The following is a 19,217-nucleotide window of genomic DNA, read 5'->3' on the forward strand; positions in this document are numbered from 1 at the left end:
CAACAATTCATCAAGACTTCACCAGACTTGGCATCAGCTACGTCCACGTAACCTACCAAGATCTGCAGCCCAATGTGTTCAATGTTCAATCACCTGATGACTTTGATTTCCAGTTCTTTGTGTTATTGTTTGAATGGTTATTTTAACCCAGTTATTTTCATAGTCTGTACTCATTGGTTGATCAGGATGAGAGCTCTGGAAAGATTTTATGGATGAATAAATTGAACCTTGAACCTTGCATGTACTTATTACTGATTACTTTTGACACTAGAGAACCATCCAAACATGATCATCATAAGGTCTGACGTTATTAAAAGCACTCTTTTATATGATTTCTAAGCAGATTATGGGTGTTTATTCTAAATGAACAGTGTAGTAAGGGTTGTGTATCTCATATATTGTCAAATCAGATCATACGAATGATGGCCTAGCATGAAAGGAAAGGACAATGGCGGGAGCACTCACCCTGTTTTAGCAAAGTTAGTCCAGTAGGTCATGACGACAGCACTCAGCATCACGTCATTCTTGGAGAAGTTGCAGTTGAAAAGATCCGTAGGGCCGATCATGGGGATTCCAAAGACGTATGGTACTTCATCACCGTGGGCTGAGTCAGCCCAGCTAGGCTTCATATCGCTCTGACAGTGGTGGTAGAAAGCATAGAAATAGGTCGGTGAGCCATACTGGGCATGGAGGTCAGCTGTGGCAACTGCTGGTGCCACCCACTGGTGGTCGGTGAACAGAGCCACCAGGGTCTTGCGCCGTGTCTCTGGGTTCTCCTTGTCCGCCCAGTCCGTATACATGAACTTGATGGTCTCACGCAGAGTGTCCTTGCCCTCCGGGTAGCCATAGAGATGGTCCACAAAGTCTGACACAGCAAAATCAAAATCATTGGCAGAGACCCCGTCCTCGCTGTCCACGATGCCGTCTACGAACTTAAACCCCTCGCCCTGGTTGACCCCAAGCATGATATCATAGTTGAGGAACTCCCCTTGCTCCATGAGGATCTGGGGGTCATCCGGAATGACATCGCCATCAATCACAGGCCCGAAGGCGATGTGGTACTTTGCGGGTGTGATGTACTGCTCAATCAGCTCTTTGTAATTCTTGTTCTGCAGGCACTCCACCAGATCGATGGTGTCCAGCATGTTGCAGCCCACCTTCTCAGCCAGGGCACGCGTGTACTTGGCAGGCTGGTAGTTGACCGCCCAGCTGGACAGTGCTGTGCCACTCTGGATGATTGCTTTCTGGAACAGATCTGAGATTGGAGCTGGTATTAGTGAAGGACAAACATACACACACACAGCAAAGAGTTCATTCTTCATGTCAGGTGTAATACAGCAACATTTTGCTTTAGTTAAAAGTATGGAAATGAGTGTAAGGTTTTTTTCACTGATACAGATCCTGACACCCTTTACTGAACACAGCTAACAGCTACCAATGATGTTTTTTTTGTTGTTTTTTTATCCCTCAAATGAAATTCTAATTAAAAGTTTGATTTCTTTCTTTGGGATTTTGACTTTTTCCAATTTCTTATTTTTTTATTTTGACGCCTTACTACTACTAAAACTACTAAACACACTACTATGCATATTCCGTTGGCCCCATACCCAGAAATAAACCTCGAAACTCAACATTTCTGGTTCCACGGTAAAGAAATTCCACTGAATTCACATTGAAAAAATACTTATTTTGAAGCACATACAATATCATTGAGAGAAGTCAAAGAGAATTCTTAAGCTCCATCTCGTCATAACAATATAAAAATATTCCACGGCAAATAAAAGGATGATTTAAAATATTGATATTACATCTTTGTGTCCCTAATGAACAAACGGAAACATAAAAGATTTTTTACTGTTTATATGGCAAGAACACCTGAGGCAGTTTCCATATCCTGGAACACGGCTTCTTCTTGGATTGCCAATCAGCAACTAGGCCACAATACACTAGGAACACTGAAGTTGTGTGTATTTTTTTTTTGTTTCAGAGTGCTATTTATACTCTATGCAAACATAGATGGTGACTCAACCAGGCCGACTTGAAAAGTATGTTTTGAGCACACAGCAGACATTTCCCACAAGTCCTGGTTAGCAGTGTATGAGCTTTTACTACTGCCGCCTTGGCTCAGATGTGGAATATCAGTTAAACCTCAAGTCAGATATTAACTTCAAAACTATACATACAGCGTGCCTGGGTTTTTTATGGCCTTGGTATGTTTGCTGATGTCTGCTTTACAGGAATGGAGCTCTGATTTACAGCAGCAAAACGCAAAAAGGAGCATTCCCGTTGATGTATTATACATCACCGAGAATGCCAGGCAGGGAATCGAGTGTTTTTCGACTCTCTCAGCCATCATTTCTTCCTATCAGAACATGAGGACTGTATCTAAATGTAAAGTAAGCCATTCCTATTCCCTCAAGTACAAGATGAAGAGAAATGAAACAGACGTAATAACTGCAACACCAGACCAAAGAAGCAAATACAAAGTCCCCCTCGCTCTAAATTGCCTATGAGGTAAATCCAATGGACTTCTAGCAGCAAGATAAAAAGGTTGTAGGAAGATGAATTTTTCACAAAGCCTGTGTTTGTCCCACGTAGAGAGGAAAATGACCCAGGAACTGTGGCAGCACTTTTTGAGATCCAATCCTCCAAATCCTTTTTTTTTTTTTCTGACAGTTGGGTCAGCCTATTTTCACCTCTCGTTGGACACATTTGAGAGTTATTCATTTGTACAAAGGAAGACCTTTTGGCTCTCTTATTTAAAAATCTCCCTTAATAATTTGATAATATGAATAAAAATAGAAAAATATGATAATCCAGAATTTGTCTAATGCTTTTAGACAGACTGGGGCAGGATTCACACTTGAATGAACACATGCCTTGGTCGTTGTTTCTGCACGCAATGATCAAATATGATGAGTAATCAGATGTTACCAAACAGACTTGTTCTTCATGCTACTGAGGTTCAGGACTTTTCTACCTCTTACACACATGAAGCAGAAATGATGAGGATGCCTGTAAGCCTGTAGAAACATACCTTCTGAGTAATGCGAGAGGGTGAGCAGGCTGACGCACGATGCTCCGGCTCCAGATCCAAAGATGGTCACTCTCTTTGGATCTCCTTTGAAGGCCTGGATGTTTTCTTTGATCCACCTGAGAGCCTGAATTTGATCCAGCAGACCATAGTTGCCCTTGGCTGCCTGGTCTCCTGTGCTTAGAAACCCTGGATTGATGAAAACAGAGAAAAACAGATACAAACTTTACTTCAGAGAGGCATTGATTTCATCTAGACGTCTTTGTTTTCGTGAAGACAGTCCGTTCTTCTTTTGTCTCAAGGCATGAAATCTCCCTAAATTGTGACCTTCATTGTTTAACTGAGTTCAATTGTTGAAATTAAAAATGGATCTTATCAGAATCCATCTGGCTGCTGTTCAGTATTCTATGAAGGCTGTTCTCTCGGCTTTCAGTGTTACAGTGGAGTTGGTGCTTGGATCCTGTAAACAGCTATTTTTACTGAGCTTTCTGAGTGAGGTCAGACCAGTAAAAAGCTGTGATAACCTCTTTTCAACATGAAGAAAAACAGCTAAAGCCTGTTTGAAATACCTGATGCCATACACTATGTTGAGTATTATGTGTATACAAAGCCTGACGTCTTCTTTCTCTGTGCCACAGAGCTTCTTTGTTCAATAAAAAAACATGTCAGTGAGCCGCACTGTGTACTGGGTGACATGTTTTTTTTTTTGATGAACACACACACACACTGCAGTTTATTTGGACTCTGTGTCACATACACCATCCTGCTGCCACCAAACACACACTGGCTCTATGGGGATTCATCCACCTCTGAAAATAGTCCCCAAAATATGCAATATTACCTCCTGTTTGAGTGACATTTGATAGAAACCAGCTGTTTTAGGAAGAAAAACTACCAATGGACACACAGTGTATGGACTAACATACTGCTGATGTTATTATTGTTTGGCATGTTCATACATAATCTCAATCATTTCGTAATTTCAATCTGATTTTCTGTTTTTGGGGGTGACTTTGTAACATCTGTCCAGGGACTGCAGATAAAAAAAAAAAAGCCTTCCGGCTATTGCTGGTGCTAATGCGCATTGTCCCTGTTAAACACAGCGAGCTGTAGTTACACTGTGAAATGGAAGTATTTGGGATAGAGAGCACCCGGACATCAGAATAAATCAAAATAAATTAACTATATTGTGTATTCCTGTAAATAAAATGACTCAATGGAGTGAATCATGTCAAATAAAACCAAGTTCAATAGTGAATTCAATTGTTTCTCACATAAATACTGTAGAGGAGGAGCAGATTGGTGATCAAGCATTGTTGGACTATCTAATGTCTGACGAGATGCCACACTAAGTCACCAGATCTTCTAAGTTTAGAAATGACTTTGCCATGTGCCAGCGTGATGGCAACATGAGAGGATGTAAATGATGTGCTCAACAATCTGAGGAACAGATATGCCTCTACTGTAATCAACAGCTGTCTCCACAGGATGTGTAATGGCTTGTGTTTTACTGAATGTCTTCCAAAGCCTGTGTTTACGCTTCCAGTCCATTTTCTTCAAGAACTGGTGTTTGTGTATTGGGTAGGGATGTAACGATACACTCAACTCACGACTCGATTCGAGTCACGATTTTTTGTTCACGATACGATTTTTTTTAAATCAAAATGAGCTACAGACAAATTATGACCAAATAAAATTATCTTTTTATTTGAAGGAAAAAAATCTTTCTTTACAGAAACTCTCAAACAGTTTGTGTTCTCTTATAAAAAGTGCAACTTACATCTTAAACAACAAAACACATGACAAATATCTCCTTTCTTTAGAAACAATCTCACAGTAAACTGCTGTTAACTGGTGTGATGTACAGTTTTCGCTCACGAGGGGGCGTAACCAGGGCTCTAAATGAACTTTTTTGATCACCAGCCAATGTGGCTGGTAAGTTTTGTACATAACAATAAAATAAAAACATTCAAACTTGCGAGCAGCACGCGTCAATTTCCACAGAGCACCTCGAGCGGGCAAAAGCCAGACACAGAAAAAGCAAAGAGAATCCGGTGGATTTTCAAAATAAAATACCCCGTCGTCGTAAAAACAGACAAAAGCGAAACTAACTAACTACGTAGCATATTTACACATGTAGAAGCATGTTTAGAAGGGAAACACTGGGAAAATGTCCAAATCTGAGCAAGTAAACAAAGTCTGGTGGGCTAAGCGCTCGCTCCTGAAACACTCCCGGTGGGGTTTGAAGTGGCGTGCAGGACGTACCAAATACGCCACGCTCACGCAACGCGCCGGGAAGCCTGTTTGACCAGTGAGAACACACGCTGTGCGCTGTGGTTCCCATTCGCCAAGAATCGTGATTCTTTTTTTCTTTCAACCGATTTGTACCGATTTTTAATCGTGTCACGATGCATCGTTACATCCCTAGTATTGGGCTCCGAGCATCGCCAAATCGTAGGTGACCTACACTTTGATACTGACACAGGCGGAGAACTGTGCTGTTTTCATGCTACGCCTCTTTTGCAGACATGATGTTAGGATGTTCAAAGACAGGAAACTGTTGGTACATTTCATCATCTTCAGTAAAATGTGCCAATAAAATGTACTTCTACTATAACCCCCTGGGTAATAATAATAATAAGTTAGCACATCAGCCTGCGCTGAATTTTACTGTGTCAAATGTCAGTACACAAATAGTCAAGTATGAAAAAGCCTTTGAGTTTGATTTCACTCATGGCTCCAGAAATGGTTTGGCCAATAGAGATCCCTTCCAGTCAAGAGCCAGACCAACCACTCTGGCACGGAGCACTGCATTCGAAACTTGTTTACAAATTAACAAATGCCCCTAAACCCATTAAGTGGCTTTCTAAATGCTGTCCCTGGGGGTGAGGGGGGGGAACTAGTGGCTCCTCCTTGCCAGGCCTATGAGCTCAGCGGCCAAGCCTGGCAGCGACAGCCTGTCCCTGCGAGCTGACCAAGACCGAAGCAGTGTAAATGACAAATGGGATGAGGACCGCTGGGTAAGAAAAAGGAGGAAAAATAGGAGAGGTAGCCTGTGGCTCTTTGATAGAGAGCAGATCCGGTTTGTCATGGTGAGGTGGAGGGGATGATAGAGAGGGAAAGGAGGGCAGGGACGGGTGGTGGGGGGAGGATTACAAGGCCTCTGGCAGCCTCATACACCCTGTAGGATGACCACAGGCCCTGTCGCCGCTCTCTCCCCTTTCCACTTCACCCCCTCGCCTCCTTCTCCTCCTTCCCCCCCTCGGCCTCTCCCATTTCTCTTCTGTCACCCCTTTCTTCTCCCCCCCCCCCCCCCCTGTCATCCCTCGCCATAAAGGAGCCGAGGAGAGAAGTGTGCCTACCGGGCGCCCCCCAGGACGTGTGAAGATTAGTCAAAGCTTCATTTCAAAGCCCAACGTCCTGAAAATAGACTGCATACGTAACTAAGCCTACCACCCAGAGATGCATTATGAACAACAGACCCATCAGAAATGTTAGGTGGAACGCACCTGTAGAGGTAGGCGTTCATATAAAAACTGACCAGCTCTAATTACAACTCACTCGCCTGTAGCTGACATGATTTCTCTGGTTCTCTTGTTAATATGCTCTCTGCCCGCTGGCGTCTTTTTGCTCTTCATTTAAGAGCCACAGAGTGGGAAGTATACGATCTAAGTGATTGCCCTGCGTCAACTTTCCATGTCAGGCCATAACTCTCAAAGTGGAATCACTCCCACGCTTGGCCACGGCATCGTGCCTGCCTGGCTTTGCCATTGGACAGCCGTTCTTAGATACCCTTTCCCTTGGCGTTCATTTAGTGTGACCTATATAACAACCACAGGGGAACACAAGCCTGTAGGGACACCAGAAGCACTCCGGTTAACACTATTTTTATTTCTATTTTAGTATGACTGAGTAAGTTTACCTTAAAGTGGAATTTCCTCCGCCTGAATGAAAAAAACTGAAGTGTAAGTACACCCCCCCGAGCTTTATATAATCCAATCTTCATGTAGAAACAACTTTATGATAATACTTGATCATATCTTGTTTTATACGTTGTGTACCTTCATAACAAAGCATATAGCTTCCGATATCAGGCTGGTATCTCCTGAAAAAGAGCCACACAAACTGCTGGGAAAGTAAAAGAGTGTGAGAGAGAGGAGGGCTCCTGCTGCCATCGGTCATCCATTCCTTCTAAAAAGGTGATAATTTCAAAAGACTGTCAGTATTTGACATGTAAGGAAGAAAAAAATAATGAAATATTGCTTGATGTTAGGCTATCTGGAAATCCAGTGGACATTTTACCCCCTGCTGTGTCTATCCGAAAGTCACCAGTGAAATCAGAGCCAGAGGACAGCTGTCAATACTGAAATGGAAAAACACTAATGGTACACGTTTAAAAATACTCTAAGGGCTGAGTTGTATGCAGAAAATGGTTTCTGTCCGTTCAACTGGATTGCTATGTGATATAACAACACTGCATAGGTTCTCTTTGGGAAACAGTGAGGAATTCTTTTTTTCATTTTAAGGGTCCCACAGTTTCCAAGTGATAACAGAAAGAGACTCAAAAGGATGCAATTTGGCAGCATTTATTCCCAGGGAGTCTTAAAGTCAGTGCACAGCAGGTGAGCTGCACATACACAAAAACTCAAAACTGAATTACAGCCAGCACCTTCAAGTTATAAATTACAAGCAAACATACAACTGAACAAATTTCGAACAGAAATTCCTTTTGATAAGAACTCTCACAATTAAATAACCGGTTTTAAATTCAACTACTAGTTCTTTCTTAAAAACTCAAACAAAGGAACCTTACTTTGTGGAAGTTACAGATACAGCAGTTTCATATTTTCAGAAGAAAATCCTTCCTAAAGCACCAGGCAGTCTTTTTTTGGCAAGGATATAAAGAACTGCATCATCTGCATACATAGAGATTCTGCATTTAATCAGATGCATTGTAACAAATGCATATGCATTACAACAGTGACCCAAATACTTGTGCACCTGTGATACACTGCAACTGAATGGAGGCCATACAACTAACAACTTTCTAGACATTCAAAGAATTGTTATGTAGGATTTAGTTGCAAATCGCAACGTCTGTAGATATAAAAGGCTCATTCTAAGGTTACAAAAACATAAAGATTCTTTTTTTTCATTCATTTACACTATTTACATTTATGATGACTCACTATTGTGTTATATAAATGAGTGACAGAGCTGTTTTTAAGTGATATGGAAAGGTCACAAATGGTTATAACGTTGATGAAAATCTTAGGAAACAAGAAGTTAATATCTAACATTCATTTGGCCATTAACTGATGAAGAATCCCATTGGGAGTCTTTTCGGAGAAGGTTTTTGCTGTGCTGTCATTGACAGTGTGATCGCTCACTGAGCACAGAGGAAACCCTTCATCATCAGCAGCAGCAGCACTCCCACTGCTCTGGGACGAGGGAGCATTAATCCCACCCCTCTTCTATTTGTATTAATGCTGCCTTGTCAGGGGCTAGGAGCTCAATGTAGGTCAGTTCTGACAAAGCACAGAGTGGTCACGACCACGAGGTCTGAACAGCACTGAGGCAGGTTGTCTAATGAGTGACAGCGTATTTACCTGGAGCAATGACTAAACATATGAAAATATGTTGTTTTCAAATGTCATGCCCCTATTTGTATTATGTATTTAAAAGACAATATGTTTACCGTATTAACTACAAACCAAAACCATGTAGTGGGGTACATAAATGCAAGGACTTCCTTCATTCAGGAAATCATTGTCTGTGAACATAATTCCGGTAACAATTACGCTTTGTACCTTAACATAATTGTTCTATTAAAGTCATTTCTAGAAGACAGGATTGTAACAAAATTACTGAAACAACATCATAACCCGTCACTGTACTGTTTGTTTTATGCAGCTGTATTATGAGAAAAGAAAATCCCAGTCTTTTCATTTGTATCTTTGCACAATATATATAACACATGTATTGTGTGTGTGTGTGTGTGATATAATTATATCTCTATATAATCTCTATATATATATATATATATATATAATTTAAAATTGTGCTTTTGAGCATGGTTTTGATGGACGTGAATGGTGGAGTCACTCTCAGTTGGAAATTGTGGAATAATTGCATATTTTGGACAATCACTCTTCAGTTTGCCAGTAAAAAGCCAATGGAAGTACAAAATTGTAAATCAATTAGGTGTTCTATACTAACAGCCAAAATAAAACATTGACAGCATCAAGAGACGGACAGAGCTCCAAACCTGCAGACCTGGCTGGATAAAGTCCAAAATCCATGTAAACTGGACAAGTCGATGAAATGTTGGCATTTCGGAGACACAAGAGATTTCCACCTGACAACAGAAATGTGTTTGCAGAGCCAAACACGAGCACAGTTCGCTCAGTTGCATTCGGAGCATTTTGAAACTGACTTAATCTGCACAAGCCATCTGAGTTGAAATTTAAAATGAATTCTTAGCGGCCTGAAAATACCATCACAGTGTTATCTAAATGCCACAGCGTGTCATTGTAAACAGTTTAATGCTAAAAAGTAGCAGATGACAACGGAGCAGCGTGAGTGACAAAAATGACAAAGTGAAATGGTGCTGCGGCTCTGTGGACAGACGGTGACCCGGCAGAATGCCAAGTGCTCGAGCTTTGAGCACAAAATGTTCACGGAGCGGAGAGCAATATGAGTCAATGCGTGGGTTTAATTTCATTACGTCAGCCATGCTTGCAAATGGAGAAATGTCGTCCTCGTTTGAAGCCGGAGATGTAAGAAGCAAACCAAGATGTGGACTAATGTCAATTTGGAATATTATACTTACATATTGTACAGTAGGTGTAATATCACAACGTGGTTTGACAAGCACTTTTCTGTTCATAAAACTTTCTGATCTCTCACATTTGATTGTATTAAGTTACTTCAAATGTTAGGGGGCTCAATTACATAATTACATAACTTAATACAATTACGTGGAACCTGTTGACAAAATAAATTGAATTAAAGTCAAGGTTTAATTTCATTTTTTGAGTGCAGATGTGATTTATAGCCACAGATGTGTTTTTGGGGCGAACACACCACTGGAAGATATCAGGCTGATACTGATATTAATAATCCAATTGGCAGATCTTGACATGGCCCATATGTTTATTCAGTGTTATCATCATAAAATGTAACTATTTATATCAGTTTCTAGCCCCACAGCATCATCTCTGGCCACATGTGACATAAAAATGCGCTCTATGAGTTCTAAATATTGAGGAATACGGATTTTGAATTTAAGTGTAGGAATTGGAATTGGCTCCCACGCAGATCAGGAGAGGAAAAATTGAATCATTGCATCTCTAATACTCCATGAAAATAATCCAACACTCACTCAAACCTCCATGGGAGCTCCATTTCACTAATAGTCCATCTACCATGTTTGTGTATTAGTTTGTGCAGCCAAACCGCTCATGCAGAATTGATTTGCCTTCTGCTTCTGTTTTTTTTTTTTTTTTTTGTCAGTTACCAATCACCCTGTGGACAGACAACCCTGACAGATTAGTAATGTGGCCAACAGAGACATATAATGTAAGTGTATTAAATCACATCTGGATTTCATCCGGATACGAGACACTTAATTGACATGACAAGTGTGAATAGGGACAGTTTTAGTATCACAGCACTGCTCTGTCTCGTGTTACACGAAGCCGATCCCAATGAGTTTCACACAGTGAGCAGCTGAGTATTGGATTTAAGATCAGTATCTGCGGATACCCTTAATTGAATTATCTTAATCAGTACCAGCAGAGAAAAAGAATCTGTGCATCCCCCTGATATGCGTCTCCATTAGCCACATTACAAATATTACTGACTCTTAACCACGTCATGCTTTGTGATCAGATTGCATGAAAACACACACAGATCATTCGACGGTCAACACTGATCAGATTGTGTCTCGCCAGGAAACGATCTGCAAATTTGTTACTGGAGATAATTTCAGCATCGCTTCAGCTGCCATTATCACAGCGGGCAGAGCCTATAGAGGGTTCTTCCATGTGACTGCTTATTGACGTAGTTTCATGAGGAGGAGGAGGAAGGACTGTGCATGCTCATTGACGAGGATCCCCCAGGATCTTTTAATCATCTCGCTCGGATTGCGTCTCAAACCTTCCATGGTGGACCTCAATCCGTCCAGACACATGAAGGGTTTTAAACTCATCCTGTGGATACAAATTCACAGTAAATAAAACAGCCTTGCTTTTCTGATTATCTTAAAAATAAAGAGAAACAGGGCAGCGTTTAACTCAGTTTGTAGAGCATCCACCCCATGTACGAAGGTTCGGTCCTTGCCGCGGCAGCCCAGGGTTTGAATCCGACCTGTGGTTCTTTCCTGCATGTCATTTCCCATCTCTCTCTCTTCACATTTCTGTCACTCTTCAGTTGTCTCTGTCAAATGAAGTTTAAAAAGGCCAAATAAATAAAGACGAACCAGAGCATCATCTGCCGATTTTAATGTCATCTATAATTCTAAGTCAGCAGAAATGAGGAAAAAAAAAGGTGGATGTCCTTCTATATCTTCCTATCCTATGAAGAGAGGCAGGGCGCCCTGACAACATGACAGTAATAGTACTTAATTGTGCTCTCTGTCCAGAAGATAATCTCCTGCAGCTCCCAGATGAAATGTTAATTATCAAAGGGAACCATAGAACGGGAATTGTTTGGGATAAGCTCAGCAAGGTCAAGTCCAGCCCAGCCGGAGCCACGTTCAAACGTGATGTCTGTCAGATATGAAGTCATCCAACTGGGGTCAGACCGGCTTCAAGCGCAATCACAGGGACGAGGGAAGGTGAACAGAAGACAATCAAAGACGTGGTGTTTTTCTTGCGGCTGATGTCTGTAATTAGGCTGAAGCATTAAAGCCCACATGGGGCACGCCTGGTGTTAAACATAACCTCCCCGGACTGACAGCACATAGCTGTCAGAGTGTGTTGTCGGCCCACGTCGCCGTCTTCGAGGGTCACGTCATTTGATTTTGGGCGACAGCGGCGCAATGATGGGAAAGGACAAATGCGGACATTCCTCTACAACTTCTCACACGGTGTCGTGTTTTTCCTATCATCATGAATCCCTGTGAAAAAAACCGGACTGAATTTGCTGCTTAGACACTAGACAATGCATCAGGTTCCCCCCCTTACCTTCCACGAGTCCCCGAAATCCATTAAAAAGTTCAGCGTCACAGCGCCATCTCGACTTGTGTCATCAATCATGTTCAACAACACGTGCTCCGCAGTTTTGTCTTGCTGCGACTTTATTACGCAGCTAATTACCAGTTTAATGGGATGGCTGTTTTAACTTTTGTCATTAGTGTGCAGCGTTACTTACTTCTGGTGGTCGTGATGAGACGAAACAAAACTGAAGGCTGCAGTGATCTCTGCACAGTTGCTGCCGGCGGATTGCAAGTTCTAGCAGCTTGTACAGCCTCATGAAGTCATGGTAAGATCAGTAAATGTATACGATGCACTAAAGACACTCTGTTTGGAGCACTTCTTTCATCTGTATATCTAAAACACCCTAACATCCTAGTGTAGGGTGGATAGCAGCAGGCACACTCAGCTGCTACTCCCTCACTGTCTGTTCAGACCAAAAAGAACTCTGTGAAACCTTTTAAAGAAATCCAAGAGGCTGCGTTGGTTCTTTCTTCAGGCATCTCCACGATCATACATACAAAGTAGAGTTACAGCATTGGCATTGCAAAGTCATCTACCCTGAATGTGCACTTGCAGGTATTTGATTGGATCATAGTTGCCGCAACAAAAGTCGAACCAGGTTCAACATTTTTGCTGAACCAATCGCTCCCAACTCCAACGCAGTAATACCTGCAACATTTGTCACATTCATACACTGATGGTCAACTGTTCATCAGCAGCCATACAGAGCTCCCTCTCCAAAGGGTCCATGAAGATACTAAACTCCCTCACAGCCACTGGGAGCAGTTCGGTGTTCAGTATCATGCCCAAAGACACCTTGTTGAGACGCATTTTGTAATAACGGTGCATTTTGTAATAAACGTCCAAAATGTAATAACTTTTTCATTTCATTTTGTAATAAACTGCCGCATTTTGTAATAAACTGCCGCATTTTGTAATAAACTGCCCCAACGCATTTTGTAATAAATTTTGCCGCATTATGTAATAAGTTATTACATTTTGACAAGATTATTACCAAATGCAAAAAATCTGCAATTTACATAATATTCTCTGTTAATGCAACCTTTGAATAGTGTACTGATAGTAATTGCTAAGTACTGCTACTAGGCTAATACAGTGATACTAATAATAGGCCTAGCTTTTACAAATACTTTAAAGTAAAATAAAATACAATTAACAAACAAATAAACTATGCTTTAGAATTGTTATTACATAATGCACCATGTTATTACATTTCCTAGAAAACAAAAAAGTTGCAAGTGCATTTTGTAATAATCTTGTCAAAATGTAATAACTTATTACAAAATGCGGCAAAATTTATTACAAAATGCGTTGGGGCAGTTTATTACAAAATGCAGCAGTTTATTACAAAATGCGGCTTTATTACAAAATGAAATGAAAAAGTTATTACATTTTGGACGTTTATTACAAAATGCACTGTTATTACAAAATGCGGCTCAACACACCTTGACTGGACTGGGGGGGGCAGGATTCAAACCAGCGACCCTCGGACTACTAGATGGCCCACTCAACCACCTGAGCAGCAGCCTCATAACTCATTGCATCTTTACAACATGCTGTCGGGTAAAGCTATGTGATTTTAGAACCCATAGGTTCCTGTATCAATTCAGTCGGGTCCTTGAGCAGAATGTCAAGACCCTAAATGATCTTTTAAATGAATTGTATCTCCTAACATCTTGGTTTGAAGGCTGTTTCAAAGCATAATCAGCCAGTAGCCACTAATTCACCATGTGTAATTGGAATTGAAACAGTGGTGGTTTATGATGTCACAAACGCATTGATGGGTTAAGACTTTTCATGGTTTTCGATGTGGTGAGAAAGGTCACCAAGTGTGAGGAGCTTAACAAACATGCAGCCAACTATAGACTGAAGGTAAAAGGCTGAGAGCAAAAAGAAACTCTAACAGCTTGGATTGACTCATCCACACAGCTCCTCCATTTTGTGTACGCAGCTCAATTATTGGGGGATGTTTTGGAAGCAGGTAAACAATATGAGTCCGTTGTCTGGCTTTTTTTATTTTTTATTTTTAGTGAGAACTCTCTGATGAGATGCGACTTCTCTCACATTAACGAGGCACAAGTCTTCTCCTTGTTTGCTTTGACAATGAGAGATGTCTGTTCCACCGTATCAAAGGAAACAACAGTGAGTTCATTAGCCGATCTGGGACGAGCCTGCTTTGGGCACAGATACACACATCCATGCATGTATTCTGTGTCTGTACACTGGGTGTGTGACAGTACACAGTCAGGTGGTGTGAGGACCGCTACATCGGGTACTAGCAGCTATCTCGGATCCAGATTTGGACAACAATCTTACATAAAACCATAAACTACAACTATCAAGTAACATGGACTGAACACGGCTGGATTAATAACAGCTGTGCCCTCAGATCACAGACCCCTAGAGGGACCCTTGACCCAGGGGTTCCAGGCCCACAAAGGCCCCAGGCAATTACTCTGTAAATGAATTGCTAATTAGTTTGCTAATGTGCACCATTAAAACACAGTATGAACTAAAAGCTCTTGAGTTTAACCTCATCTTCAGGCCTTAGCATATAAAAGTATCAAAATATAACATAACATTTGAAATTATAGTTCATCCATTAAGAATGGAGAAAGAGTTGATGTGTGGATCAATAAAAAAAAGAACATTTGTAAAGATATCCTGACTATTAAAAACTGTGGTCCTACATTACCCATAATTCAACTTGATATCACCAGCTACAGCTCCACATGCCCTGTTTTTGGCAGTGTCTGATGACTGAATGAAAAATTGGTAGGGGAACATGTGGTGTTGTAGGGGCCAACGGTTCATTTTCCCCAAATCTTAAAGACTGAAATACTTCAACACTAATATCTTAAAAAGTACATTTACAGTACATGAACTTTAGAAAGAGAAGTAGAAATAACATTTGAGATTTTGAAACATTGTTGAAATTAGCATTTTATAGATTTTGAGGATGCAAAATCAGTCCTACCCCCCCTATGTTTCATATCTTTACACACTGCTGATGATAAAACTCTGGACTCACAGACAAACTGATATTGATCTCCTCATCTGACTCGGGGTAAGACAAGCAAACAAGTGTATTTCCCAGAATGTCAGAGTGTTCCTTTGAAATCCAATTGACAGGCAAAGAGAAATCTGATTTCTCTGGGTGCACTGCAGCTGCATTTTTAAAAAGCAAGTGTGAATATAAACCAGCTCCATGGAGGGAGCCCTTTCATTCTCAATGTGACCAAATACCCCCCCCAAAACCTCTAGAGGTGTTCTGGGTTAGATCTTAGCTTTCATTCGGGAGCAGGTAGATGTGGATTTGATGCATTTCTATGTGATTACAATCTGTTCACCAAGGACACGAGGTAATGTGGGCGGTGGAATGGTTTCTGTGTCCACTGCACTGTGATATTTGACTGAGTTCAAGTGCTGAAATGGGTTTGATTGAGGCTATTCAATGTGAAAATCAAGGACAAGAAAGAGAAAGAAACATTCGCACACACATTATAGAAAAAAAACCCCTCTCTGCTCACTCCATGCTGCAGAGTGAAAACCATTGACATATGAGGGAGAAGAAAAAAAGTGGGAGTGGGAATGTGCCAGAGAGATATTCTGCTGCAGCAAGCCCCTCTCAACTGTGGAAAAGTGCGATTGGTTACACATCCATTCAGCCGGGGCGCTACCCCAGTGATCCACCAGCGTATGTTCATTAAATTCTGCAGAGCTAATTAGAATCTATTTGACATCCGTGGGGAGACATTTGCACAGCTTGCAGAACGGCACAAACAATTCACGGGCACAAGCAGCCGTGCACACTGCAGGCATTTTCAAACGGGGAAAAAAAAGATGCCGTTACAGCACACAAGGTATGGTACGGTAAAGTAAATAAAGCACGTGACTTGAAATGTCTCATTAGCCCTAACTGTGCATGGGATGTAAGCGACGGCTATTACTCCTCCTTAAACAATATAAGCAGCCAATGACAGCAATATTCATCATTGTTCATTTGGATCATCTGACTGCTCACTCACTGTCAGTATGAAAAATCCACGACGTTCCCATGGCTTGTTCGCTCTAATGCCACCCCTGCCTTGGAATGTATAAGTAAAGCGTTGCCAATTAGTGAAACAAATGATGTTTTTTATTCCAAATGTAAATATAACATCTTATTAAGGAGGACTAAGGTAAGTATTTGCTGTGGCTCCCCCATAGACCCCCTGTTAGTTCTAATTTTGACACATAGACAAGACAGGTAGTAATGCAGGACTCGCCTGGAGGCCCTTATGTTTAGTGGGGCATATTCCAAAACAAATCTGCAATTAATCCAATTACCACAAACCAGCTGACACACAGAGTTAGACCCCCTCCCAAGGGAAGCCCATATTTGCCTGCCACTTTTGCAGCCTGACACCACTAACAGCAATCCTGAAACGTCCCCCCAGCTAACTCATACTTTCAAATGAAACACGGTTGAGTTTCAAACAGTGCAAAACATAGACATAGTGACTGCACCATCATCATCACTTCCTGGCTAATCCAAAAAATAGGCAAAGAGGCTATAGACACCAGGCTGTAAATATTTTAACATGGGTACTTATGGAGACCAACTCATTCAAGATTCCTAGTAATTAGCCGACTAATTCTTGAAATCACGACGGGATTTCCTCATAATTACCAGATGCAGATTTAATTTCTTCTCATGGGCATATATACTGCAATTAGTGGACCATTGTATAGAATTTAGTGGCATCCAGCAGTGTAGTTGCTGATTGCAACTCCCTCGCCTTCCTAGCAGGAAGGAGAAACTACAGTTAGTTTTTTCCTTTCTGGGTCGCTTTCAGTCTGTAGATGTTAAAGTTTAATTTTAAGGCAACAAAAAAACAATGATTATGTTATTTTAGCTTATTATTCACTCATGAAAACAGCTATGCATGTTATGTTTACATTATAGTTTGACTTAAAAGTCTTTAAATGAACGACACTCTTCAGGTGTTCATGGCAGCTGGAAGCGTCGCAGTGGGGATAAGCTGGTTGCACGTGGGTGAAGTCGGAGCGTTGTTACTGCAGGTGGAACACGATTCAATCAAATTTCATCCCAGGCTTGTCACGTTGGGTTTGGTAAATGAGCGGCGCTCAAACATGGCAGGGACGAGGTCTAAAAATCCAACAAACAAGCACGAACCCGTACGGATCACCTCAAGAAAACAAACCGCTTGTTTTGTCATATTCCAGTGCGGAGTACGACGGCGAGATCCCGAGGCGTGCCGCTCCACGAGTGTTTGTCACTTCATAAATGTCAGCGCACTTGTCAAACTCCGAAACCGTGTGTCAGTCCGACTCAGGGCTACTTCCTTTTTTCTTCCTCTCCTTAACTACCATCCACGATGGCGGGGCCCGGGGCAGAGCTGCTGCAGCTCCGACACCCACATCATTAAAGCCTCATCATCGCGGGCTGTGAGGAGACTGACAGGCCTGATGTAAAACCTCTGACAAAGCTCCTGCTAAACAGGACAAATCAAATGTGAGGGCCTACAGTGTGTCATCCACCCCAAAATATTTAGCCTTTTCTCTGCCTTCGCCCCCCCCAACAACATCCCCCACTCTCGCCAGTTGAGTGGGGATGTCAGCTCCCCTCTTAGGTTTTCCAAATTGCTCCCGAAACCTAGCCAGCCGAGGCAGATCTGCATTCGGCAGAGGACGGAATGAGGGCACGCGGGGAGGAATAAGTTTCCTGAAATGAAACACGTCGATGTTTCTGAGCACGATGGCCCGGGGAAACAGGCTTTTTAAACAGGGTGAAGGAGTCACTTAGTCATACCGGCGGATAAAGGCCGACCTTCAGGATACTCATGCAAGGACGAGGAGGCCGTTTCTAATGATTTGATTATTACTGCGTCACTGTGTGTGTGTGTGTGTGGGGGCATTTTCATGTGCAAAGAGCCTCTTTGATGAGGATGCAGTGAACTCGTGACAAAAATGAAAGTTGATATCAAAGTCGGAGTCGGAGGACGGAAGGAAGCGAGCAGGTGCAGAGCTGGACTTTTCCGATTTTTCGTATCTTCCGTCATACAATCTCGGATTCCCTCCTTTCTTCTTCTGCTTTGTTGCCTCTTTCCATTTCTTTTCTTCCTTAATTCCCTTTCTTCCATCTGCTCTCCATCTCCATCATTTTCTTCCTCGCTATCCCATCACTCTTTCCTTCTGTCCTTTCTGTCTTTGTACTTTCCTCCTTCCTTTTATCATTTGTTTGCCCTTCTGGTTTCTTCTTTCTTCCTACCATCTGTCCTTCCTGAAGATGAAATATCATAAAATATATAAAATATCATCGTTCCGTCTCTTTTCTTTCTTCCTTTCTCTCCTCCAATCTTTCTTACGTCCTGCAGTGTTTCTTCCGTTGATGTCCACCTTTCATTGTTTCATCCCTCCCTCTGTCTTCCTTTCATCTGCCTTTTCTTGCTTTCTTTCTTGCTACCTTTCCTCGTTTTCTTCCCTTTTCTATTGATTTCCTTTCCTTTGTCTTTCTTCTGAAAGTTTATTTGTTTCTGTCTTTCTTCCACTGATTTCCTTCCTTCTGTCCTAACTGTCCTTTTCCTTCCTTCCTTCCTTCCTTGATCAATGAAAAGGAAGGAAACGAGGATGGTATTCTATCCTCTTTTCCTTCCTTTTTATTCATTTGAATTCCCTTCCTCTCTCTTTCTTTCAACAGTTTATGTGAATGCATTAAAAAAAAAATCACTTTCTATTTCCTAAAGTTGAATTTTAGCCCACAGCAATAACCAAACTCCACGACTCGTCTTCATATCGACTTGAACTTTTCATTCTAAAGATTTGGCTGCGGGGCTTTTACTTGTAACAGTATTTTTCCACCGCCGCGCTGATACTTCAGCTTCTAACAATCCGAATATTTCTTACACAACAGCAGTACTCTTCATGTGAGCAGTCATCTCGCTTGTCATCTCAACATT

General features: G+C 41.6%; 1 protein-coding gene across 2 annotated transcripts in view; it reads right to left on the minus strand.

Moving 5' to 3' along the window:
• Window positions 1-19,217, minus strand: part of nlgn4xa (neuroligin 4 X-linked a) — a 93,507-nt gene that overhangs the window by 9,459 nt on the left and 64,831 nt on the right. For both annotated transcript variants that reach the window (XM_027291759.1, XM_027291760.1), the window contains 2 exons: window positions 3,038-3,223; window positions 466-1,255 (listed from right to left, as the gene is read on the minus strand). In XM_027291759.1, coding sequence (XP_027147560.1) covers window positions 466-1,255; window positions 3,038-3,223 — 976 coding nt within the window. The remainder of the gene's footprint in view (window positions 1-465; window positions 1,256-3,037; window positions 3,224-19,217) is intronic.

The sequence above is a fragment of the Larimichthys crocea genome, chromosome XIX (assembly GCF_000972845.2).
Source record: "Larimichthys crocea isolate SSNF chromosome XIX, L_crocea_2.0, whole genome shotgun sequence".
NCBI lineage: Eukaryota > Metazoa > Chordata > Actinopteri > Sciaenidae > Larimichthys > Larimichthys crocea.